General features: G+C 35.9%; 2 protein-coding genes across 12 annotated transcripts in view; one reads left to right on the forward strand and one right to left on the reverse strand.

Moving 5' to 3' along the window:
* The window catches only part of Alh (coiled coil domain containing protein Alhambra), a 50,882-nt gene that overhangs the window by 6,522 nt on the left and 16,443 nt on the right, over positions 1 to 27,917 (reverse strand). For 5 of the 11 annotated variants that reach the window (XM_023156049.2, XM_023156052.2, XM_023156053.2 and 2 more), the window contains exons 3-14: positions 23,635 to 23,714; positions 22,477 to 22,641; positions 21,233 to 21,430; positions 15,487 to 16,056; positions 11,955 to 12,294; positions 8,727 to 8,901; positions 6,719 to 7,093; positions 6,365 to 6,545; positions 5,768 to 5,933; positions 5,477 to 5,650; positions 3,707 to 3,911; positions 104 to 239 (exon numbers count right to left, since the gene is read on the reverse strand). In XM_023156049.2, coding sequence (XP_023011817.1) covers positions 104 to 239; positions 3,707 to 3,911; positions 5,477 to 5,650; positions 5,768 to 5,933; positions 6,365 to 6,545; positions 6,719 to 7,093; positions 8,727 to 8,901; positions 11,955 to 12,294; positions 15,487 to 16,056; positions 21,233 to 21,430; positions 22,477 to 22,641; positions 23,635 to 23,714 — 2,765 coding nt within the window. Of the gene's footprint in view, positions 1 to 103; positions 255 to 3,706; positions 3,912 to 5,476; positions 5,651 to 5,767; positions 5,934 to 6,364; positions 6,546 to 6,718; positions 7,094 to 8,726; positions 8,902 to 11,954; positions 12,295 to 15,486; positions 16,057 to 21,232; positions 21,431 to 21,486; positions 21,727 to 22,476; positions 22,642 to 23,634; positions 23,715 to 27,917 lie in introns of those variants that run through there. The other 6 variants (XR_012464068.1, XM_074169227.1, XM_074169228.1 and 3 more) reach the window with 6 other exon arrangements.
* Positions 235 to 6,028, forward strand: LOC111516310 (E3 SUMO-protein ligase ZBED1-like). Its single transcript, XM_074169231.1, has 2 exons — positions 235 to 5,664; positions 5,718 to 6,028. The coding sequence occupies exon 1, from the start codon at positions 786 to 788 to the stop codon at positions 2,715 to 2,717; it is 1,932 nt and encodes a 643-aa protein (XP_074025332.1). The 5' UTR covers positions 235 to 785; the 3' UTR covers positions 2,718 to 5,664; positions 5,718 to 6,028.

A 27,917-nucleotide genomic window follows, 5' to 3' on the forward strand; every position in this document is an offset into this window, starting at 1 on the left:
CACCCAACACCAGAAACATTTTACAAAGGCATTCCTGCAAGCATCGTTCTCAACAAGCGATAAACTGCACAAAGAGGAAGAAAGCATGAAGAAGAAGAAATACCTGTTGAGAAGAGGACGGCCCCGGCCTATTATCGAACAAGAGATAAGGCTGGGGTCGGGGTGCAGAACGTCCGCTAGTGTCGGCGGTTTGCCGTTGCAGACCGCTAGCATTAGGGTACGCTCCGGCCGGCGAGTGTCTAAAATAGCGTCACCTGTATTACGGTTGTGTGAGGGTGCTTCGATATACCCGAAGACTAACGAGCAAGGAATATACCGGGTGCATATATGAGACAAAACTATATTTTCGTTACTTGGAAACTTAATTCAATAATCAAAAAGCATTGGCTGGATAGCTCTAGTGGCTGAGGCTATAAACGAGAGAAAGAAGAAGAACCCACGAAACACTTTTCAGAATCTTCTTCTTATTTTTAATGTTGGCAGTTCGTCTGGAGAAACCATTAGCCAAACTTTGTTTCTTATTCAAGAGGGCAATGTAGTCGGCGACATCCAATAGTAGTGATGGGCATAATCAAATTATTTTGATAATCGAATTATTAGTAATCGAATTGTACGAATAATCGAATTATCATTCGAATTAAAAATCATTCGCAATGCACAGGAGAATCACTCAATAGACATTGACAATTTACGCATTCATAGTTACGATCACTGTTCCGGGTAATAAGTATCGATATCGAGTCGTGCTGTACATTCGTTTAATTTATAATTTATATCAATCAAAAATGAGACCGGGTCCAAAAAAAACTTCTTCAGTTTGGGAACATTTTAATAAATTTAATGAAAGAAGTGTCAAGTGTAATATTTGTAACAAGACTTTAAAATTCTTTGGCAATACTACCAATTTAAAGCAACATTTAAAACGTATTCATCCTACGCTCACGCTCTCTTCAACCAATAAGCCAACTTCGAATATGAGTTTTATTACGGGTAACGAAAACGAACGTGACACTCTTGACAGCGGAGAACAAGATCTAAGTTCAGGGACAGGGCCGTCTGCAGTAGCGGATAAGGAAAATACAAGACCAACATCAGCAAGATTGGTTGCAAAAAGTGGAGCTGCACCCCCTAAACGTCAAAGACAAATGAAACTATTTGGTGACACTAGTGCAGAACTCGGTGAAAGTGAGATCAAAAATTTAGATAGAGCTTTGATAAAAATGATAACGAATGATTATCAACCACTGTCTATTGTGGAAGATAAGGGTTTCATAGAATATTCAAACTTGCTTCGACCACAGTACAAGTTACCTAATAGAAAAAAATTGTCAAACGACATCTTACCAAGTATTTATGCAGAACAAGTTGAAGAATTAAAATTACTTCTGAATGACACCAGTAGTGTTTCTGTCACTACTGATATCTGGACGTCAGACAGCAATAGAGGTTACATCACGGTGACGTGCCATTTTATTTACAATGATGAATTTCATTCCCACGTGTTATCAACAGAAGAAATAATTGGAAATCATTCAGGTGAACTTATTTCAACTGTTCTTAGTGATATTTTCAATATATGGAATATTTCAAATAAAATAATTACCATTGTCTCCGACAATGGATCAAATATAAAATGTGCAATCAACGATTTCCTACAAAAACATCACCATCCCTGTGTTGCGCATACACTAAATTTGAGTGTCACTGATGCATTGAACAGTAACCCGAATTTTCAAGGTATTGTTAAAAAATGTAAAACAATAGTAGGCCATTTCAGCCATAGTGTTTTAGCGTGCAATAAACTGAAGTCAGTCCAAGAGCAAATGGGATTTCCAGTTTTGAAGCTGAAACAAGACGTTTCCACCAGATGGAATTCCACCCTGATCATGTTAGAAAGACTAGTAGAAGTAAAGGACGCCCTTTCGATGACCATCATTAGCATTACTAAGGCACCCGAGTTCTTGGATGCTGATGAGTGGGCTGTTATCGAAGATAGCATTTTTCTACTCAAACCTTTAGAAATTATGACAGCAACTCTATCTGCAGACACATATCCAACGATTTCAATGGTCATTCCTCTTGTAAGGGGTCTTCAGCACTCCCTCGTGAACTGGAAATCAAAAACGGATATTTGTGAAACTCTGAGGAAGAATTTGATTGACACCATCGCCCGTCGTCTTGGAATTCTAGAATGCAACAAAATTATCTCAAAAGCGACATTTTTAGATCCGAGGTTTAAGAAATTAGCATTCGGTAATGATATTAATGCCAACAATGCCCAAAAATGGGTGAGTGAAGAACTTACAAGTCTAATCAATGAAAAGAATCAGGCACCAACTGGTGTAGATGAGGTTGAATTCCAGCCAAAACCACAGGATCTCGACACAAACAGAAATTGTGATATTTGGTCGCATTTTGATAACAAAGTGGCGAAAGCAAAGTCAATTACGACACCTCTGACTATTGTGACGTTGATGATACGGCAGTATCTTGAAATGCCTTATTATGAGAGGAAAAGTAATCCAATGGAATTCTGGAAAACACACAAAAGTACTTTTCCAGAGTTGTACAAATTGGCTGTTAAGTATTTATCCATACCTGCTACATCGGTCCCATCAGAACGGGTATTTTCCAAAACAGGACAATTGACAAATTTGAGAAGAAATCGTCTATCTCCCAAACATCTTGATAAAATAATTTTTCTAAATAGTATATGAATAGCACCTTATTAGATTGAACTGTGATTTTGATGTGATTTTAACTGTCTTAGAACGTTTTATTTTTATATTGAGAATTTATTTTATTTTTATATTGAGAATTTATTTTATTTGATGAGTTTTAGTTGTTAATTTATTGTTGATTCTGAACTTATTATTAAAGTTTAATATGAATATTTTTGAAAACATCTTAATGCCGCCCCTGCTCATCCTTCCCAAATTGTTATTCGTATATTTCTCTATCCATTCTCGATTGGCTCTGGAGCTATCATTGGTTGAGTTACATATATGACAAATGACCAAAGCAGTTGTAGTTCTAATATCATTTGCAATTAGTATTTTTTTTCACTATTATTACTACTTGCAAACGTACCCGCTTTAAAGATTACTGTCATTTTTACGTCAAACACCGATAGTATCAAACGTGTGATCTGTGATTGCGAATAATATAAAAATTAATTCGAATTATCGTAATAATCGATTCAATATCTCGAATTATTATGATAATCGAATTATCGATTATTTTTAATTCGAATTAGCCCATCACTATCCAATAGTAGTAATTCGAATTTCAAACTCTAAAAAAGCGTTGATTATTGCCATATACATTAAAATATTGATTGTTGGATCTATAAATTGTAATATTTCACATCTATATCAGAAATTGAAAATCAATCAAAAAATTCATGTATTTACACTTTGACAGAGATGCTCATTATAAAGATAGGTTATGTTAGGTTAGCCAAACCGATATACATTCTGAGTTGTAGAATATATAAGCTCGGTAGAGTTGAAATGTTTTTTTTCAAAGACTGGCTAACACGATGTTGTTGCTGACATTTTATAAACGGTTGGTAACATTTGTTTCTGAACTGTAGTATCTATATTGATATGTGAAAACGCACATTTCTCAGCTATATTTTGTAACACATGCACCATGTATATTCCTTCCTGGTAAAACAGACAAAAACAGAACTGAAATCTCTTACCTTACCGTCGGACTCGGCTGACCTCCGGAAGGGCTCCGCCTGTGAGCGTTTTGTGGGTAGGCTTCAGGAGGCAAACCGTTCTCTACGGGAGGATGCTGGGCCGAGCCTTGGGGATGATTAGGATAACCCGCGCTACCTCCGTTGTGTCTGGAAGGCCTCGGGACATCCCCATGACTAGCCGCAACAGTCGGGTGAATATTGTTCACTGGAAATGAAAGTTGAATGTCATACTTAACTGATAACAATCGGAGGCATCAGTGAGCACTCTCATGATGGAGTTTTTAAATATTCTGTTTTGCCACAATTAATTCATTACCTAATTATTCATTAATCTAATTTAGTTTTGGCATAAGATGCCAATAATCAACATATTTATAAATATATGTATATGTTTTCCTCGAATATTGTGTCGTAATATTTTTTTAAATCCACCTGTTTTGTCAGAATGAATCACTTATCTAATTGAGTTTTGCCATAAAATGTCAATAATTAACATATTTATAAATTATCTTTTTTCCTAGAATATTGTATAGTAATTGGTTTTTCTAAATCTACCTGTTTTGACAGAATTTATCATTTATATAATTAAGTTTTGCCATGAAATGTTAATAATCAACATATTTATAAATTACCTGTTTTCTTAAAATATTGTGTTGTAATTGGTTTTTCTAAATCTACCTGTTTTGCCAGAATCAATACTTTATTTAATTCAGTTTTGCCATAGAATGCCAATAGTCAACATATTTATAAATTACCTGTATTGCCAGAATGTATCATTTATCTAATTAAGTTTTGCCATGAAATGTTAATAATCAACATATTTATAAATTACCTGTTTTCTTAAAATATTGTGTTGTAATTGGTTTTTCTGAATCTACCCGTTTTGCCAGAATTAATACTTTATTTAATTCAGTTTTGCCATAGAATGCCAATAGTCAACATATTTATAAATTACCTGTTTTGCCAGAATTTATCATTTATCTAATTAAGTTTTGCCATGAAATGTTAATAATCAACATATTTATAAATTACCTGTTTTCTTAAAATATTGTGTTGTAATTGGTTTTTCTGAATCTACCCGTTTTGCCAGAATTAATACTTTATTTAATTCAGTTTTGCCATAGAATGCCAATAGTCAACATATTTATAAATTACCTGTTTTGCCAGAATTTATCATTTATCTGATTAAGTTTTGCCATGAAATGTTAATAATCAACATATTTATAAATTACCTGTTTTCTTAAAATATTGTGTTGTAATTGGTTTTTCTGAATCTACCCGTTTTGCCAGAATTAATACTTTATTTAATTCAGTTTTGCCATAGAATGCCAATAGTCAACATATTTATAAATTACCTGTTTTGCCAAAATTTACCATTTATCTAATTAAGTTTTGCCATGAAATTTTAATAATGAACATATTTATAAATTACCTGTTTTCTTAAAATATTGTGTTGTAATTGGTTTTTCTGAATCTACCCGTTTTGCCAGAATTAATACTTTATTTAATTCAGTTTTGCCATAGAATGCCAATAGTCAACATATTTATAAATTACCTGTTTTGCCAGAATTTATCATTTATCTAATTAAGTTTTGCCATAAAATGTCAATAATCAACACATTTATAAATTATCTGTTTTCTTAAAATATTGTGTTGTAATTGTTTTTTCTAAATCTACCTGTTTTGCCAGAAAATGCCAATAATCAACATATTTATAAACTACATATTTTTTTAGAAGTAATATTGTATTATAATTGTTTTTTCACTCACCTGGATGAGGATGTGTCGACAAAGGAGCTGCAGCCGGTTGACCCGTCAATGGTATCGCCAACCTGGCATTGACAGCCAGTAAATGGTCCCTCCTCTGCAACAACGAACTCACATGCTCTTCTAACCTCAAATTTTCCGCCCGGAGTTGGTGAAGGCAAGAGAGAAGAGAAGCGACTGAAAAAACAAAGGTGAATATGAGAATAATTAAAATTCTTTCAATTGAATAGTATTATTTCTTCAGGCGGAAGAAATGGGGGTTGCATTTTCTCTATTCCAATGTAGACTACTCACTATCGAAATGTTGCGCCTGCTCCATCAGAAACTGGGAGCCCTGCTCCCACTGTCTCTCCAGGAGCTGGTCCAAGGTTTGGGGAATGTTCCCTCCCCCGCCCCCGAGCATCGAAGACAGCCCGCTGCCTCCAGAAGCGGTACTCGAACCGGTACTGCTGGCCCTTGCCTGAAAGAAGAACAATATGGAAAACAAAGTTCAAGATTTAAGAAAATGTTCTTGTCATTGATCATTATTATTATAACATAACAAATTACGTGTTATATTTCACTTTTTCTATTTTCTCTTTATTTTGACACTATGTAATTAAATTCAATGCGTAGACACCTTGTGCTTTGAAAAAAAAAAAACATAGTTGTCGACACAGATAATAAAAAATTTGAAAATCGTGAAATACTACTCATTTTATATCTTGTCTCAGGTAATGTACAATATATGGTCCTTCGAGCCGGATACTGAATGAAACATTGCAAATAAAGTACAATATATGGTCCTTCGAGCCGGATACTGAATGAAGAATTGCAAATAAAGTACAATTTATGGTCCTTCGAGCCGGATACTGAATGAAGAATTGCAATTTGTAATACTTTGCTACTCACCGACTGCACTACCCGATGATGCAACTGAGGCCCTGTCAGTCCTGAATTGTTCTCACTGGGATTGAATATGCTGTGCGCCTCTATTTCAGCGTTCAGATGGTCACTCATCTTCGAGTGCATGGTAGAAGTAGGATTCAGTTGGTTACCCAACATGTGGGGGGCTGAAATGCCGTTCTGAAATCTAAAAAAATCGTTGTGACTACAAGAATTGATTGATTTCAAGGTGACTGGCTACGACGCCTAGGAGTTAGATGAATTATGGAATTGTGAAGAATATTTGATAGGGTCATCGGAACAAGAACAAAGGAACATATGGAAATCAAAAACAAAAATGAGAACAGAAACTCCACTCACAGCTTGACGTCTTTGCCATCCTTGGACGACCCGCTGGCCAAATTGACGCTGGCCGGCGCGCTCCTCCTGTTCTTCGCCCTGCCCCGGCTCGTGCTAGGGGGAGGGTTGCTCTGGCTCTCCGAACTCGGGCTGCTCGGCGGCGACTCCTTGAGTTGCGACTGAGAAATGGCGGCGAAGGCACCGGGGGGTTCGGGAGGCGAGGGGGTAACGTGGTGGTGCTGCTGAGAACGGCTCGATCGCTTCGTGAGGGAAGTCGAGACCGAAGGGGCCGGTAGGGAAGAGGAGCCGGATGCACTTGTAGCAACGGCGAGATTGCTGTTGCGTTTCCTGCTGCGGCTTGAGCGGTCAGTCTTTTCATTCGATTGCGATTGAGATCTAAACAGGAAAACTCATTACAGGACTTTATATTCAATATACAGTGCATTTATTTAATGTCCCCCTCCCTTTTATTTTTTGAACGGGTCAACTCAAAGAATTGAAATTTGGGATAATGAAATTAATGCATGAATAATTTATTTTGAAATGAAATTGACAGATGAAACTTTCAAGATGGCGACTGGGCGCTATCTGGGAAAAAATTAAATGGAAAGGGGGTCTTGTGACACATCATTTTGAAGCTCCTGACGAATACTTCACAACCCTAGAATATGAAGTCAATATCTTCACCTACTACAAAATGGCGAAACATTCAATAATTTCCTGAAGACAAACACATTAATATCGATATTTCTAGAAATATTCCCTTTTATCTGCCATATGGCAGTTCCAACAACCTGATAAGGTTTGTTAAGTTACTTTTTGTTTATAAAAACAACAAAAAATGTTAGTGCGACAATGAACATCATTGTTCAGTTAGAATATTCTCATTTAGTGTTCGATTTTACTAGTAGAAAGTTACCACGTCAACAATCAAACCACCAACACTGACATAAAAAACTTGGCAAGTTGACTTGGGTGTCACACCAATAGGTGGTTCCACTTATGTTTCACTTGTGTTTACGGAGCTATTTTTATCACAGCTGTCTATTGGTGGCTCTTGAATTGAAATCAATATGGGAATGATCAGAAAGTATTTATCCATTTATATATTTATATAAATATAAATATATATATATATATATATATATATATATATATATATATATATATATATATATATATATATATATATATATATAGCAAAATGGTTTAACAGGCTATCTCAGATCTCTGTTCTATTTTGCTAAGCTTTCGCTTCTAATGGGAAGCTTCTTCAGGGCCTATAATTTATTGAGTTGTTGGTTTTTTGCCATAGAAAAACATTACAATTCATACTTACAGTAAAAATGAGTTAAAAACAATAAATTGAACATATAAACTGACAGAGAAGGTTGAACATGCATAAGATTTTTTGGTTTTGACAAATGTCATACCTTCACATAAACGTCATTTTTCAATGGGTATGATGATTTCATAATTTTTGACGAATTCCAGACTTAGTTCTCTTAATCTCAAAACTTCTTTCTAAAAATGTACAAAATCTGAAAAATAAGACTAAGTGGAATCTATGTAAAACTCCTTGGTTAGAACAATGCTTTGGTTCGAACACATTTCTTTTGATGTAGAGCCATATCTAATGGGTATTTGTCTTCAAAATCGAAATGATGATATAAAGATTGGTCATAAGTGAAGCCAAAGTCTTGCTAGAGTATTATTTAATTTCTGTAGAGTCATTTCGAGGTTTACATTGCTACATGCGATGTGAACCTCAATATCATCAGCAAAAAAGTTCATAAATTCACAATCAACAAACGATGGCACATCATTTAAATATAGTATGGGTAGACGGGAACTCAAAACACTGACCAATACTCAAGTCCAGTGTGCCAAGAACAGTTCAGCAAAGTAGGGAGACATTGGTTATCATTCAACGTAAATCAATTTTTCTGTAAGATCCCAACAAAAATGGGATTTTTGGAATCACAGAATTGCGATGTCTGAAACCTGAAAAATACATATAACGGCCTACCTTCCACGTTTTGCAGGTACTTCGACGGATCTAGAGGGCGTGGGCTCCAACTCCAACTCCATATCTTCTTCAGTATTGATGGAATCCATTTGTTTCTCAAAGGTTATCTTCAAACCTCCCGAACTCATGTCCGGTGTTGGAAGCTCTTGATTGCTGTTTCCACCAGTCATAATATCTATGAATAGTACAAATTTCATCAACTTTCAAGAAAACCATTGATAACACAGCCCAACAAAAAAAAATTGTCTTGCTGCCGAAAAAAATCAACTGATTTTGGTTAATTCATCTGTGATGATTCCAAAAATACAAAACTTTTCTTTGTATCAGCTTTAGTTTTCGAGATATAACATACTCATCAAATACTTGAATAATCTTAGATTTCTGTATATTCCACCACTATAAATGCAATATGTTGGCTTCTACAAGCAGGTGTTGTACATTGTAAAGGAAAGTAGAAAACCAGTTTGTGGTTTTATAAAAACGTCATATCAAGCCTATTTTGGTATTCATTTAGGAGATCAAGATAAATCCTGGGTTCCACATGTAGTGTGCAAAACTTTTGTTGAAAACTTGCGACAGTGGACCAAAGAACAACGAAAATGTTTAAAGTTTGGTGTTTCAAGGGTATGGAGGGAACCAAAAAATCATTTTGACGATCGCTAGTTCTGTCTTGTGAATATAAAGGGCATTAATCGTAAAAATCGACATTACGTAGATATATCCTAACCTGGATTGAGCAATAAGACAAATTCCACATCAGCTTGAACAGATACCCATTCCAATATTTAGCAGCCTACCTACGATACCAGAGGATAATGTCGAAACTTTATCTGACGAACTACAGACTAATAGGTTTGAGGAAGATGACAGTGATTTTGAAGGGGATTCAACATGTCCTGAGCGCTTTACTCAGGAAGAGCTAAGCGATCTTATTACAGATTTGAACCTTCCAAAGGATTCTTCAGAGTTGCTTGCCTACAGAATAGAATAGAATTTAATCATCTGTAAAAGCAGAACATAATATGTTACAAAATAATTTGGTACACAAATGTTACTACTTCATTAGACTAGTCAACTAAAATCAGAATATATACCTATTTATAAGACTATTCTACATACACAACCTACTTTCAACGCTAAAATTTGTTAAAAAAGGTCATATTCAGTCATTTAAAAATTTAGCACTATTTGTAGGTAGTACTTCCAATTGTTTTTTTACGTTTAAAATAGTTTGAAATATGTACAATGATGGCACAGAATGGATAATTCAGTAAATATTTCTTTGCATGATATTCTTTGATGTACCCCTTTTATGCATCTAATAATTTTCTTTTGCTGTAGAAATACTTTTTCTATTTGAGTTGAGCCACCCCAAAATATCAACCCATAGGATATATTTGATTGTATCAAACCATGGTAAACCAATAACAGCACCTCCATTGACACTGTATTCTTCAATTGCCTTAGTACAAAGCAGGTTTCACTCAGTTTATTAAATAAGCTGTTAATATGGTTTTCCCAGCTTAGTTCATAGTCCAAGGTAATACCTAGAAACTTCGTTGATGTGACCTGTTCAATACTTTTGCCATCAATTCTAATCAGGGAACAGAACGCATTATTGATGTTTTTTGGAATGAATGAGATAAAATTTGATTTTTCTCTGTTCACACACAAGCCCGTACTGGTACACCATGTGTGAAACTGGTTTGCAATGCTGTTGGCAGTTTCTACTGTTTTTGCTAAGTTGTTTTCTCTCACTATCATAGTTGTGTCGTCTGCATACATTATTTTGTGCGCTTGTTTGCATGTTGAGGTGATATCATTGACAAAAATAGTGAACAGTACTGGACCCAGTAGCGATCCTTGCGGTACCCCTACATTTACAGTTTTCTCTTCCGATTTTGCACTACCCAGTATCAATACTTGTTTTCGATTTTTGAAAAGGAAAAGAAACTTCTTCACCCAGACACCAAAATTACATACTACCGTAATAGAGAAAAAGATCTTTTGCCAGATCACTGGCGTCTTTTTATCGACAGTTCCAGACGAAGTTCAAAGTGTGTTCTTCTACATAATGGCAATTGTGCATTCTACAAAACTGAAAGAAGAATATAAAATAATATCGCTGGTGCTAAAAAACATCGAGTATGAACAACATCAGTGGGTGATCTGTGTTGATTTTAAGATGCTGAACTTTCTCCTGGGACAACAAGGTGGCTTTACAAAATATCCTTGTTTCCTGTGTCTTTGGGATAGCAGGGCTATGGACCAACACTGGAGTGGAAGAAAATGGCGTTCTAGAGATGCTTTAGTTCAAGGAGAAGCTAACGTAGTTAACATAGCATTGGTCTTTAGTTGTTATAGTATTGTTTTGAATAATTGTCCAGCAAATTCCCTGCACACAGTAAAGAAAAATTGAGAGCCAGAATATTTGATGGGCCTTACATACGACAACTTATAAAAGATTCGCCTTTTACAGAATCGATGACTGAAATTGAGTGTAATGCATGGTCCTCTCTTGTGAAAGTTGTAGAAAATCTTCTTGGAAACAATAAATCGGACAATTACCGGGATTTAGTGAAAGAAATGCTCAACAATTTTAACAAACACGGTTGTCATATGAGTATTAAAATTCATTACCTCCACAGCTACTTAGACCATTTCCCAGAAAATCTTGGTGATCTCAGTGAGGAACAAAGGGAACGCTTCCACCAAAATATCAAAATGATGGAAGAAAGATATCAGGGGAGATGAGACACTCACAAGATGGCGGATTACTGTCGGAGTCTTCAAAGGGACCGTCCTTTCAAAGCCTTTGCAAGAAAGTCATATAAAAGAAAGCTTTTAGGTGACGCCGAATAACAGATTTGTGCTGCTGGTTAGGTTACATGAAAAGTTAAGTTTTTTTGGTAGATTTGTGTGATGATTTTTGTAAGTATATTGTTGTACAATAAATATCTTACTTTTTATTTGTGTTTCGTTTATTTGATGAGTAGCAGCACTACATATATGTAGGTAGTGCTGCGGTAAATTACCCTATATGTTAGAAATGTGATCTGTTGTCGTATTTTCTGGAAACGATCTGATGGAGCAAATCTGGTGGCATTTTTGGATTCAGCAGACCAATTACCTAGAAACAGTACAAAAATCCCCGGCAGCAAACTGTGTGTTTACCAGTGTAACCTACCAAAACAAAAGATAACCTTGCAAAACAAAAGAAAAACTCACCACTACTTATAACAGGCGTTCTTCTCTCTGCACTCGCAACGCTAACGTTGCTGGTCTCCTGAATCAGAGGAGTGGCGGTCAAAACGCTAGTTTGATTGTTTATTATGGATCTGTGGGGACTCAGCGAAGTGTTCACCAGAGGTACCGAGACAACCAGCGACTGGGACTGAACAGTCTGAATAATCGAAGAGGTGGGCAACGCCGTTTCGTTCGATACAGTGGGCGCTACGATATCGGCTGTGGTTGTACTGGTCGGCGAAACTGATTTCACGGTTGATATGGAGGTTAAGGCAACGACGGGCTGATTCGTAATCATCGACTGGGTGTTCTCGACTTTAGGCTACAAAGGAGTGTTGTTATTAGTTATATAAGCAATCGAGTTGAAACTATGAAATCATATAACATTAGCGATAGTTTAAAAAAAAATTAGTCATACAAAAACATTCAGAATAAGAGGATCAAAGGTCTTTGAGAAAACAAACATAGAAACATAACTTGAAACAGAGGAAAAAGTTGCAGAAGGTTGGAAAAACAAAGAGAGATGCAAGAGAAGAAATCATCTGAACTAGAAAAAAGTCTATGGAATTAAATCTAAAGAAATGAACTTTAAACGTTCAAGCCAGTGTCGAGTATACCTACATATTCTTATTAGTCAGTGGGCTGAGCTTGAAGAGTGGCAGTAAACAAATCTAAAGAAATGAACTTTAAACGTTCCAGGGGAGTAGTTGCTTTCTGATAGGCGTCAGTCCATTCAACCTACTGTGTAGGTATATCCGAGACTTGAAGTTCATTTCTTTAGATTTGTTTACTGCCTGTCTTCAATTATAGCCCACTGACTATTAAGAACGTTTTTTTCCTTATTCAGAGGAATCGGGCACATTTCAGATATGCAGTTGGTTAGTACCCCGTCCACTAGATGGAGTGACAGTTTTGTTGTTAGCTCCAACTCAAGACGAGGAATGAAATACTCCGGAAGAATCACGATTTTCAATTAAGGAATATCATTGACTTTAGGTCGATGAGCGGCGTCTCTTATGCAAATGCAGCTCGAGGCGCAAACAGCCGTCAGCAAAGTGCAAATGTAAACGCAGTCGAAGGCCTAGTAACCGCACTAGACCAGCTAAAAACTCTGATGACGCAGTTTCCCGCGCTACATATGATGTTCAGGACCAACTGGGAAGCTCTCAAATCGTATTTGGAAGCAATCCCCGTCATAGAACGACCTCCGGAAACCCCCGAAGCCTTAGATGCTACGGTAACACGGTTTGAGGAAAACATCAGAAATGCACGTTTATTCGAGACTTGCTTGAACGTGTAAAGTTCATTTCTTTAGATTTGTTTGCTGCCAGTCTTTAGGCATAGCCCACTGACTAATAAGAAAGTCTATGGAATGGGGAATGTTCCTCAATTTGGGTTATTACAGCAAATGCAAGTTTGAACAAAATAAAGTTGAGTTTAATTCACGAGTTTTTCAAATTCACTTCGAAAAGTATTCAAATTGATGTTTCAAATGTTAGGTTTTAATTTTTAAAGGGATTTAAATCTAAATCACATATTAGCAACAGCGCCTATATCAAGTTGATATAATTTATACGTACCCAGATATTCTACTTTAAAAAAGTAAAATTATCTTTATAAATCAACAATTAAGGCAAAATATAAATTATAGTTCAATACCACCTCCACAAGCCACATAAACAACAGTTGTTTTGTTATTTATTTATATAGAGGAAGATAGGTTAGGTGTACAAAATGTCATGTCACAGAATGTCTCGGAACTCGGAACATAAGTAAACAGAACAGCACGCCTCTGAAATATGTCATCTTTGTTTGTCTCATACAGGTAACAGATTCATTGTCCTTTATTAGCTATAACCGATGTTGCCGAATGGTGAAATAGAAACGAATCCCTTCAAATGTTGAATGCATTATTTCATTCCTCTTTTACAAGTATTAAAATTTTTTAAAGAAAAAGGTTGAAATTATAAGTTTAAAATGCGTTGTTTTAGAGCTTTTTTATGAAAACTACGTCAGGAGGAACATTCCCCATTGTCAATGCTACAGTTGCAGAAGTAAATAATCGAGAGAGTGGATGAGGAAGAACGAGAAAGAAAATGAGAAACTCCCAACAGAAGGAAACAAAATATCCGAAAATAAATACTGGAAGAAGAGAAACAAAAGAGGTATACTGGGATAAAAACCGAAATAGAGCTGGAGAGCAATGGAAATAATAATCATGAGATAATGCTGCATAAGAAGTTGGTCCCAGAAGTACACGGCCTGACCTAGAGATGGCGGTACTTGTTTGAAAAATATCACTGCATTAGAAAGTACACAATCTATGAAGCACTTGTTTCAAATTTGAAGACGCTGCGTCATTAAGTATTTATTTGGCAGATATACTTTTATTTGAAAGGCCTCAGCCAAAATAATATAAGAACTGAAGTGGATTCTACTGTGGGCGAGTCTGCTTCTTCATTTACAACAGTAAAATATTGGGTAGTAGAGTACGAGCTACCAAGACAAGCAATGCAGTGGTCGACCAAATGAGGTGACTACTCCAGAAACTGTGAAGGAAATCTACAAAGCGGTACTGAATGATCGTCGACTGGAAGTGCGCGAGAAAGCAGGCGCTATTTGGCTTTTATACCATTTTGACAAAAATGGTACATCTTTGAGATGCTGTAGCTCGCTCCCTATTGATCGTAGAAGAAAAAATTATATATGAAATTTGTAGGGAATTTATTGCTCTACAACTTTGTATAGGGATTTTCTTTCGCTAAACCACTCCTTTTCGAGATATTGCGAAAAAAAACGAAAAATGTAGAAAATTTCGAGGTTTTTCGGCTATCAAAAGTTGTGCCGAGCCCAGATTTAGTCACATTTTTTTATATCTTACTCTTTATACCCATTGAAACGAAATAAAAAAAAATCTTCCACCCCACCTTTCGTAAGGTGAAATCCTCTAGGAACTGGACTACATTGACTGTCTTAAAAAAGGTAAAACTATCCACGCCGAGTATTATGCGAACTTATTGCAAAGTTTGAGTGAATAAATCAAGCAAAAACGCCCGCATTTGGATAAGAAAAGTCTTGTCTCATCAAGACAATGCACCAGCTCCCAAATCCATTATCGCGATGACCAAAATTAACGAATACAAGTTTGAATTGTTACCTCATGCACCCTATTCACCAAATTTACCCTCCTCGGATTATTTTCTGGTCTCAAACTTGAAAAAATGGCTCAGCGATCAAAGATTTTCCAACGCTGAAGAAGTAATGTCGTCAGTTATTGGCTATTTTGAACATCGCTTGGAAATTTGTACAGAGCTACAAGGAGATTATGTTGAAAAATTAATAACATTTTTATCCAAAACTATTGTATTTTCTTTGTTGGGCCGGGAACTTCTGGGACCCCCTTCGTAATATGAGAGAACATCCAAAAGTAAGACAGAACATGACAACAATCACAGGAGGAATAAAGGAACAGAAGGAATAATCAATCAATAAGGCCATTCTGCTGCCAGATTACCTTCTTGGGTTTATCGACGGAACTGTCGCTAACGGCAGAGTTCTTACCGGTACTATTCGCAGTGACACTCACGTCGGCCTCGCTAGACGTAGTCGTAGAACTCGCACTCGTCGCGGCCGTCACGACACTAACCTCAGTAACCACTACACGGACGGGCGTGGGCGTCCTAGAATTAGCCTTACGCTTTTTGGCACCTTTACTACTACTACTACTACTACCCGAGTCTTTCGCCTCTTTCTCCCTCTGTTCGGGCGGGTCCGATTCTTTTTTCGCGTCGGAACTCGCGCTCTCTTCACTTTTGGCACTTTTCACTGTTGACGACTTACTTTTGTCAGTGTTCTTATTATTGTTGTGGACGGATTTCTGGTGGGACGTCGAACCGGACTTGGAGGAAGTCTTCGAAGGGGCCTGCTTCGTGGCGACGTTCGTCTTCTTCTTTCCGGAAGTCGGGGGAGAACGTTTGGAGTTCGAGGGCGCGCTATCCGTCTCCTTGTCGGAGTTGGAGTCCTCGTAGGACTCGTTGGCTACCGGTTTGTAGGGGGGGATCCACTTCACGTTGCCAACTTTTTTCTGGTGTGAAAAAATACTATCAACAGGTGCATTTCAGACAAGAACATTTATTTCAGCTGCCTCTATCTGTGTGTCAATGACACACAGATATAATTATAATATTCTTTATTGCCATAAAATCAACTGAGGGCATAGCACCTCGGGTTATAAAACAATGCATTAAAATGTATGTACAGTGACAACGATTACAATACAATTCATTGAGTGAATAAAGTAAATACAAGTACGCATACATACATCTACTAAAAATTATTGTAGTTTGAAAGTTTATGGGACAACTACATCAAGACCCATCACCAGCTGTTGAAACTGTAATAATTTTTATCTTTCAGATACTCTATCGTTAGGAGTCTGTATTTTCTCAGGTACTGAGTATTTTTTATTTCAGTTGGGAGTGACTGATATGCCTTAATGGCTTTATAGTGGTGTCCCTTCTCATAAAATGATGTGTGTTTTGGTACATTGAGGTCGGTTCTTTCTCTAGTATTTATTGCCATTTGATCAGAATAATGATCACAGTTCCTTGTAAAGATGTGGTAGTGTTTTTTTGCAACAGTTACTAATTGAAGAAAGTACGAGGAAGGAACGGTTAATATAGCAAAATCTTTGAAGTATGGTCTACATCAGTGGTCGCCAACCTGTCGATCGCGAGCTACCGGTAGCTCGCGGAGTCAATTCTGGTAGCTCTCACAACGATTTTAATTTAAAAAATACAAACTGCAGAAATCAGAGAAGCTTCCGAAAATTCCACAAAAAAATCTAATTGTCATAATATTAAACATAAACAGCGGCAACATTGCGGTGAGCGATCTGCCGCTGACGCCATCAAGCTAGAATCGGCTAGAACCGACCAGCCGGACCAGCGCGTTAGTGTTCGAGAACGATCTGGATTGCTTTGAACAGGATAAATACGCACGGCGCGGCGACATTGCGCTTAGTTTAAAACTGAACGCGTAACCAACGTCCAGCGGTTGGGTTAGTAGAGAACAACAAAAATAATATTATGGCAAGCAGTTGTAAGAAGGTAAAGACATACCACTTTCATTCGGAATGGGAAGAACAATACTTTTTTACAGAAGTTAAAGATAAAAATGTGTGTTTGTTATGTAATACTTCGGTCTCCGTTGCTAAAAAAGGAAATATTGAGAGACATCATGAAACTGTACAATCTAATTTTGAAAAATCATTTCCACTACATTCTGCCGCCAGAAAGGAGAAACTGAAACAGTTAAAAAAGCAGTTAATTGGACAACAATCAATATTTTTAAGAACAGTCAACAAAAATAAGGCTGCAACTGAAGCATCGTACCGTGTGTCCCAGATAATTGCACAAAAAAAGAAACCTTATGAAGACGGGGAAATGATAAAACAGGCGTTTTTAGAAGCTGCTGATTCGTTATTTGCCAACTTTAGAAATAAAGACGAGACAGTTTCAGCTATAAAATCTATGCAACTTTCTGCTAATACAGTGATGAGACGTGTAGAAGTAATGAGCAATGATATTTTTTTACAGTTAAGAACTGACTTAGATAACTGTGTTTATTTTTCACTTCAACTGGAGGAATCAACAGATGTCGTTGACACTGCCCAGATGGCCGTGTTCGTCAGGATGGTTTTTAGTGATTTTACGATTAAAGAAGATCTTTTGAAGTTCATTCCACTGAAAGGACACACTACTGGACATGAGTTGTTTTCTCATTTAAAAAATATTATTTTTTCCGAGAAAATTCCAATATCGAAAATGGTAGGCTTGACAACCGATGGCGCTCCAGCTATAGTGGGTTGTGATAAGGGTCTGGTGGCGTTATGTCGTAAAGATGAAACTTTTCCGCAATTTCTCTGTTACCACTGCATTATCCATCAGCAAGCATTATGTGGAAATTTCCTGAAACTAAACAACGTTATGAAACTGGTGGTAAAAATTGTGAACAAGATTAGAGCTCAAGCGTTACAAAGAAGATTATTCAGAACCTTGGCCGATGAAGTTGACTGTCAATACGGGGACCTACTCCTTCACTCTGAAGTCCGATGGTTAAGTAGAAGACGGGTGCTGAAACGTTTTAATGATGTCCTATCTGGCATACTTCAATTTTTCAAACAACGCGATGAACCGACTCCGGAACTAGAAAATTCAATCTGGCTTAGAGATTTTGGTTTTCTCGTGGACATTACAGAGAAATTAAACGAACTTAATTTGCAGCTTCAGGGGAGAGACAAAGAACTAGCGGAAATGATTTCTGATATAAAAGCATTTATCAAAAAGCTGGAGTTTTGGGAACAAACCTAATTAACAGCGATGCCAAGCAGTTTCCTATTCTTTCAGAAAAAATATCTCAAAATCCATTAGAACCCTATGACAATAAATATCATGTAGAAATAATTTCTACCCTGAAGAATAACTTCAAAAATCGTTTTAAGGATTTCAATGAAATGGCTTTAGTAGCGCAGTTTGTTGTTTCACCCTTTATGGAAATTGATATCCAACAGTTTGCAACTTGTGTTATGCAGAACTTTGGCGAAGACATCGCTGCAACAGAAATGTAAGTCATTGAGTTTCAAAATGATTTAGCCTTAAAATCGTTAGTCTCAAGTACTGAATGTATCTGGCCTATTGTAAGGAAAGACAAATATTCAGTTCTATGCCGTGTTGCCTTGAAAGTGAAAGCATTATTCAGTTCAACCTATTTGTGTGAATCTTCTTTTTCCAATATGAAGTTCATTAAGAACAAATATCGCAATCGACTTACAGATGAACATTTGGATAATTGTATTTGAATGGCTGTATTAAATTATACTGCAAACATTGAACGTGCTTTTTTATTTTTCAATGTTTATGTTCATGATAGTGCGTTACTTTTTTGTTGTTATTATTAACTATTTTTAAATCATACGTGACATGCCGTTGTGACTGGATAAAAGTTTGTGTTTATTTTTCAAACACCTTCGTTTGATAGGTAGGAATGTAGCTATGAACAAGTACGTACTAATAATATTAGTTATTTTGTTATTAGTTTATTATTAGTACCTATGTATTATGTATTACCGGTTAAATAGTAAAGTAAATACATATAATGATAAATTAACTGTGGATTATTTCATTTACGTTGCGTTACGTGGCTTCCGTGTGGGTAGCTCGCTATTTATTCCAAAATTAACAAAGTAGCTCAACACATTGAAGAGGTTGGCGACCACTGGTCTACATGTTGACCCATAAGGTAATTTTAACATAGAGCGAATTATATACTTTTGAGTTCTGAATATTTTGTTCGCCATAGTAGATGTGCTCCAAAACATATTGCCATATTGAATAATAGATTGAACATGTGCGTAGTAATATACCTTCAGGCTGTTCAACGAGACTTGGTCCTTTGTTGCTCGTGCTACAGAACAGAGCCTTGGGTTCAGTTTATTCACGTGTGTATCCCACCTGATACTGCTATCAACTGTGACCCCCAAAAATTTGAAATCGTTCATTTCTGGAAAAGATTTATGGTCCAATTTGACATAGATCGATTCCTGTCTATTTTAGAAAGTTCTGAACTGGGTTAGTCCTGTTTTGTTTGTATTCAATTTTAATCCGTTCTGCGAACACCACCTGAACATTTTTTCCGCTACCTCAGATAACCCTCTGGAGAGAGCTCTTGAATCAGACCCAGACACTGTTACTGACGAATCATCTGCGAATTGACAGACTAGACCTGTACCAAGTGATTGCGGAAGGTCATTCACGTATATCAAGAACAATATTGGTCCTAGGATAGACCCCTGGTGAACTCCTTGAGTAATTAGATCAGAATAAGTTTGTTGGTCATTTTGAATGTCTACGACTTGGTATCTTCCAGACAAACATGATTTTATAAGGTCGTGTGCGTTGCTTCTAATTCCATAATCTTCTAATTTATCTAGTAAATTAGTATGACCGACCATGTCAAAGGCCTTTGATAAATCAAAGTACAAGCTTCCTACCCTATTTTTTTCTTCAATATTATTTATAATTTCTGTTATCCCATTATGAATTGCAAGTTCAGTTGACATCCCTTGTCAAAATCCGTATTGTTGTGGAGCAAGTATCTTATTTAGATTCAAGAATATTTGCAATCGCTTGTAGATTACTCTCTCAAAGACCTTTGAGGCCAAAGGTAGAATGGATATCGGTCTATAGTTATTTATATCCGCTTTCGATCCTTTTTTGTGGATCGGTATTACTCTTGCTATTTTCAACTTATCTGGGAAGATACCAGATACCACTTTCATTTATTGCATCTACCAGAGAATCACAAATGTATCTCCCAGCTTTTTTTAGAATTAAAGGGGGAATGGAGTCAAGTCTTGAGGTATCAAGGTATGTTCTTTTTAGATGGCATCCTTTAAAAAACTGTAAATAATTTCCGTAGCAACGTTAGTTTAAAACGCCTTGTCAACTTGTTTTGTATGTTACAACATTAGTTGTCAGTATTTTAATTCAAGTTTATAGTTCGTTAACTCCTAGTCTGACAAATGGTTAGATTAACGGAAATGCATAAAATAACAGTTTTATAAATGATTGGTTACGGAAATAAAACCCGAACACAACAGGAAGTAGCTCGCCTATTTCATGAGAAGTTTCCCAATTTACCGCCCATATCTCAAGGAACAATAAGCAAAATAGAGAAGCAGTTTCGCGAGCTTGATCATGTGGGGGTAGATATAAAAAGCAGCTGCCAATGTAATGAGTGATGAACTCAAATTAGATGCGATGTTTGAGTTTGAGCGAAACACAATACACAGTTTTGGGATAAAAGTGTTGAATATAAAAAATAAAAATATATATATATATATATATATATATATATATATATATATATATATATATATATATATATATATATATATATATATATACCGTAGCTATAATACCACCATTGAAAAAAAAACAAATTTTAAATGAGTATTTGTTGCTTCGCAAACAGAATTATTCTTATTTCTTTTTTGAATATATTCAGTGGTATTGAATAAATGTCTACTTTCTGACACAGTTGATTAATCTTATAGCAAATTGCAACATTGCATGGCAAGATAACAGTGTCTTTGAGATGAAACGTTGATAAACTGAAAATCAAAAAACAGTAGGGTTAAAAAACAATTCCAAATCGAGACAAGTACGCTCAAATCCGAAAACTATTACTATTCAACTCACCAGCTTACTGTAATGATGCTGACAGTATCCGCAGTACTTAACGTTATCTAAATAGTTGCCGGCTTCTTCGCACAGGAGCCCAACGCCCTGAGCGCAGGTTACGTGAAATTGTTGCCTGCAACCGGCCTTATTACACTGCATACAAGCCCCGACAGTAGAACTAGAAGGTCGTTTCTTCTCGTCGCAAATATAACAAACCTGAGAAACAAATCGCGAAACCATAAATTTCAATGAAGCAGACCTGACTCACATACCTCGTTATCAATACCCATATTCTTCATCACTCAGAAATAACCCTAAGTTGAGAATGAGTTTCTCTCATTGATAAACTTTTGATTAAGTGTTACTACCTACATTCGTAGAGATTCATTCGAGATTACCGTTATCAACAATTGATTCGCTGATAATCCAAAAAATAAATAACAATGTTTACCTGTCGGAATATTTTTCGAAGTTGATATTAGCGTGAAAAGTTGCAAAACTGCTTTATTTGACATAATGGCGAATCGGAGATGACTCTGAAATAAGCAGATGCAACAATGGTGTAATGAGATGGGACAACAAAGTACAATTAACATGTCAATATTTCCTTATCGATGTCTGCAAATAAAATCTCAAAGTGTACATGTAAGCACGAGGCATTGATATGTATCATTTGTAATTTTATCAAACATTCAGCATAATAATAATATGCTTTATTATCACAAGACATAATCTTGTAGACAAAGCTTGGGTAGTGAATACTTTTGAAAAATGTAATACATACCAAAATATTAAGCTTGATGAGGTCATTAACATATAATAAGAAAAATATGGGACCAATGATTTTTGCGATGGTTGATATGAGAGATACGAGCGGAGATTAGAGGGATTATCAGAATCTCCGCCCTTAAGCAGAGGAATGCATCTCATCCACGCCTATAACATTCCCCCTCAATAAAAAAAGGGGTATTTATTCATCCATGAGGTATATACATAAATACAATCAACCAGCATACTCCCCAGACCCCAAGCCTATCGACTACCGTCTCTTCAAGCAATTCGATAACTTCTCGTCGGTAGAACCTTCGTCAATCAGGGCCAGACAAAAACGGCCGTCGTCAACATCATCGAATCCCGACGCAATTCATCAACTTGTGTTGCGCTTCAAATGGCGCTTATTTCGATAAATATTACAGCTCAAAGTAGGCTCATAAAAACGGACACAACTTTCGAAACAACCTAATATAACTAGTCAATCTTACCTTATTGAATCTCTCAGCAGGAATCAGCTGGAGCTGAATGGGTTCCATAGTAGTAACATTTCCAAAACGCACTTCTGGGATATACAACGCACAAACGACATGAGCCCATCCTGAATTGTCGGTACGTTTGAGGGCCCCATATCTGCTGGGGCACAGCTCGCATTTCTGAAAATTCACTGTGGAAGTTACGTGGACCATGGACGGATTGGGAATGGTGACATTTTTTTTAGGTGGTGACCAGGTAAAAAAGTTGTTCAAGGGTTCTTAAATTGAAATATATAGGGCAATAAAACGTCTTTACTTTATTGAAGCCATAAAATAGTTGAAGAATCTTTCAAGTCGTAGTGAAATGAGTTACAAGCAATGAAAATACTCTAGTTGAATAACCATTTGGTGGGAATTCTGCTGTATATCTAGGCATTATTTCAAAATACAATTTTTTATGAATAATATCAATTTCTCTCGTTAGAAAGTACAATGGTCAAGTTCGGTTGGGAGAAGGTGTTTTGATATAGTGGAGAAACCATTATTCTCCCTGTTTAATATAAACTTGGAGATATTGTTATGGACATAAACACACGCTTCATTATTTATATATGTTAACTCAATGATTCTCATGGACAAAGTATGATGAGCTGTTTTTCCGGATTTCGCTCCATGTTCTGTGTTTTTAATCCTCACAAGGATTATTTTCTCAAAGTTTCGGCAAAGTTTTATTTGCCATCTTCTGGTGATGCCTGGAGTTCAGAACTATAACCAGTTCTACTATAACTAGTTCTAAACTCCACTATAACTAGTTCTAAACTCCATATAGGCTCATCAGAATCTACCGGATATCTTCTTCTTTTTCCTGGTCGCTGAGGCCAACGAATGGAAAAGAAGAAGATATCCTGCAGATAAAAACATTCCTTGAAGAAGAAATGTGTATTGAAAGATGAAACATTCCTTTCTCTATTCATTTATGATAAGTTACACAACAAATTACTTTTTGTGGTATTTATATTTTGTAAAATATTTCAACCAGTACAGTCAACCTGAAAATACATCGGTAAAAACTAGGCAGTAGGTATTGAAAGTTTAAATTCTGGTAGATATAGTCTTTGAGAACAAGTCCCCTACTGACAAGAAAAAATATCATCATCCATGAAAATTACTTACCACTTTAACGGATCTCTCTTGACTTTCGCATTTACGACAATACCATGGACCTACCGGAACACTAACAATACCATAACACGCTGAAACAAAAAAAAATCAATTGTGAACTCAATATTGCGAGTTTTGAAGTCATCAAGAATCAATCGAGTTTGGTTTCTAATTTTAACTGAGACTGCATAGTAATTTACAAAATATTAGAACTGACTGTCCAAAAAAATGTTAAAAGACTTAGATTTTTTCTATTCAAACATTTCGGTTGAAAAAGCTTAACGTCCTTTTGAACTTCCTTATTATCCAGAATCCAAAAACTGTTTGTTGCGTGAATGACAACTATGTTCCTATTTAATTTTTCCTTTTAAATTCGATAACTTCGTACAACAAAACAACTTATATGCTCACTAATTCGATCAAATCAAGTTTTTCTATGAATATCGGCAAAGCGCCATTTATATGACCGTTTCTTGTTGGGTAATAACCCTATTTTTCTCCTCTGAGTCGGTAATGATCTATTACTCAACATCGTTGGACAAATACATTACTCAACACTGTCAAGGTCAATCATATAAGAGCAAATTCATTACCTTACAGTACAGTTTTGTTATCTTCGCTTAAAATAATAATAATATTCATTTTCTTTTTGATAATCATCTATTGTCTAGGAATTGTCAGTATTAATTACGATATACAGGGACTGTCCAAAAAATGAATTGAATGTTCAAATTTCCCGGCTACCCACATTCGATTAGCGATTTTTTTATGTTGGTACAGTTGTCTCAAACATATGTCCACAGTATTACACAAAAAATTCAAACATTAAGATCGCAATATTTCCTGAGACAAAGTTTCAATTTCATTTCAAACACTTCTATAGTCCGTTCATAATTTGTTGATAGCTCACTGTAAGTTTGACCCTCATTAGAGAACTGAAATACAGAGAGGACAGCTAATATGATATAATAACAAAAACCAAACTAAAACTGGCAGTTTAAGATGTTTTCGACTAACCCACCTTGTATCTGAAGAAATACAATACAGCTATAAAACTTTTAATCCGATTATGTAGGTATTTTGAGTGGCAATGAGTGACCAGTGTCGTAGAGTATATGATTAAAACATTAGTTACTTTAAATAAATAAATATATTAATATTCTTAAACTGTAGGTAGTGTAAACTGTATTTTTATTTTTAAAAAATTTCTTTATTTTATTCAAAAATAATAAGTTACTTGCAATTTGAAAAAGATACATTTATTTAATTAATACCTATTTTTAAATGATATAAACTACGATTACTTTCAAAACTATTCAAATTCAAAATAAACAGGATCATCTTCGGAATCCGAGTCGTCTTGCAGGTTAATAATTAGCGGTTGTGTCTCTACAGTCGCATCAATTATATTGTCAAGATCCCACATTTTTTGTTCTTCTTCTATTGCATGTCTTACTGCATCTCGCCAATTTTGTTCTGTAATATGTTGTAAAGACTCATATAACAATTCACGTACAGCTTGTATTTTATATGACGTATTTTTTCTAGCCACATAGCTTTTCATTTGTGCCCAAATGAGTTCAATTGGATTTAATTCGCAGTGGTAGGGTGGAAGTCTAAGGACTGTGATGTTTCGTCTTTCCGCCATTTTGTCAACTACGTATTTCTTGAACTAGTGTTGCCGGGCAATTTTTAAAAGTTCTGCTTTAACCATTCCATCTTCGTAAGGCAGGGACTTATTCCGCAGCCAGTCAATGATATCCTGTTTCTTCCACGCAGTCGTTGGAAGTCATTCAACTAGTCGTGAATGATAAGGTGCATTATCTAATACTATAATTGAGTTTGGTGGTATATGTTCAATCATCTGCTCAAAATACTCTTCGAAAACATCAGCTGTCATCTCCTCGTGATAGTCTTTTGTGCTTTTGGATTCAAATTCCAATAAACCATGCTTAGCAAATCCTTTTTCACTGCCAATGTGAGAAACTATTAATCTACTGCCTTTACCAGAGGGTGGGGAGATACCAGTAGACCAACCTTCCATGAAGGCTTGCCTGAAGCTTGATATATTTTTATCTGTCCAAATATTTGTGAGAGTATGACCTGCGTTTACCCACGTTTCGTCCTGATAGTAAATTGGCCTTCCTTCAGCCCGAAATTTTCGTATAGATCTTAGATACTTTCTTCTCCAACATATTATCTCTTCCCGGTCAATCAAAAGTGATTTTCGGTCTGATTTCTCCCATCGGAAATTTAATTCTTTTAAAACTTGCCACAATTTGGTTCGTCCGACATGAGGCAAATCCGGGTTGTCTCTAACTTCTCGTAAAATTTTGTTTAAGTTGGGTATTTCTTTTTTGTAAAAAAATTCGTGAATTTTCCTTCGAATACCATTTTTGGCAAATTCATCAATTTCAATAGGTTTTCTCCCCCTCTTTAAGTATTCGTTTGTAGGTATTTGGGTTAGCTATACCTTTTTTTTTTCTGATAGGAACCTATACAGGGTCCTGCAACAGTGGCGCGGTGTTCCATATCTCTATATAGAAAGCAGATAGGAATCTAATTTTCTATAATATTACCTTATTGCTCGAGCTCGACAAAATAAAAATATTGGCGGTCACACAGGGTGTTCGATTTTTTCTGGGCGGATCCCAACTGTGTCTTTTTAAATGGCAACCTATATTTTTTATCGCTTTTTCGGTTTCTTCATAGAAAATAAAATAAACTTTATGTATATCTGCACTTCGAAAATATTGATGGTTTTCGAGATATCTAGCATGACAGGTTTTTTTTTACAATATTCGTCACTCAGAATATTTGAAATTATAAAGTGGTGCCAAGTCCAGTTGAAATTTTTTTTTGGTCGAATATTCTACATTGGTAACTCTCTCAAACGATATATCTGAAATCGACCTGTGATATACAGGGTATGAAAAACCGCTTGCCAAATATTGTAAATGAAAATTTGCAAAATCTTCCTTATATTAAATGGAACACCCTGTATATTATTGATCCATAAGAAGCGCCAACGAAACCTCTACAAATTTCATTAAGTATTCCCTATGGCTAAGTTCAATAGTTTTTCTTAAATGAGCATTTCTTTCGAAAAATGGTAATTTTTTCAAAGCGAAATCCATTTGACGACTGATAAGAATATACAAAAAATACCCTTTCCTTAAAATATCGCCCATTCCTAAAATTACCTGTTGCTAGATAAACAAGTTGCGAATTACACCACAAAATGGACGTTCTTGAATAGTTACAATAATTTCAAAAATCTCGGAATTTGTGCCATATTCTTTCGGTCTAAAACAACCTTTCAGCGAATGGAATATTTATTGGAAATCAAGTAGTCTGGCAAATGACAGAACAAAATATTTGGCTGCAAATGAATATTGAAATTTTTAGTCAATCGTGAAGTTGAACTGTCGGTATAATTTCATCAGAATGTTGTTATCAAAAAGTGATTTGATTGATATGATTTACATATTAGGTGAATCAGACAGGAATTGTTTATTGGCAAGTAGAATTTATTCTCAACGGTATCCAGATAGAAGGCATCCAGATGAAAGATCTTTCCGAAAGGTCTTGGGACGATTCGTTGAAACTGGATCTATTAATTATTCCAAACATGAAGGCATCAAGCCAGCTACTAATGAATATAATGAATTGCAAGTTCTTCTTGCTGTTGAAGAAGATCCTAGTAGGAGTCAACGACAAATTGGGGAAATAGTGGATATAAGTGAGAGATCAGTGCAACGAGTATTGAAGAAACATCGCTTGCATCCATACCACGTTCAGTTACATCAAGAACTACTGTATGCTGATTTCGAGAAAATAGTGAGATTTTGCAATTGGGCCATGAACAAAATTCGTCGAAACGAATATTTTTTCAATAATATTTTATGGTCGGATGAATCGACATTCCATAAAAATGGATTTGTAAATCGACATAATTACCATTATTATGCGATAGAAAATCCTCACTTATTGAGACAGGTGGATTATCAACATAGGTGGTCGATAAATGTCTGGGGAGGCATCATTGGAGAATATGTAATTGGTCCATACTTTTTTGAGGGACATATGAATGGTGCAATGTATCTTAATTTCTTACGAAATGATTTACCAGGTTTGTTAGATGATATTCCTCTTGACCTCCGCAATAGAATGTGGTTACAACATGATGGTGCACCTGCTCACTATTCGGCAGAAGTGAGAGATCATCTAAATGAAGTATTTCCCAATAAATGGATAGGACGGAATGGGCCTGTACGGTGGCCCGCTAGATCACC

This window comes from Leptinotarsa decemlineata, unplaced genomic scaffold, assembly GCF_025532065.1.
Source record: "Leptinotarsa decemlineata unplaced genomic scaffold, Ldec_3_MD MMD2_P_RNA_scaffold_5, whole genome shotgun sequence".
Taxonomy (NCBI): domain Eukaryota; kingdom Metazoa; phylum Arthropoda; class Insecta; order Coleoptera; family Chrysomelidae; genus Leptinotarsa; species Leptinotarsa decemlineata.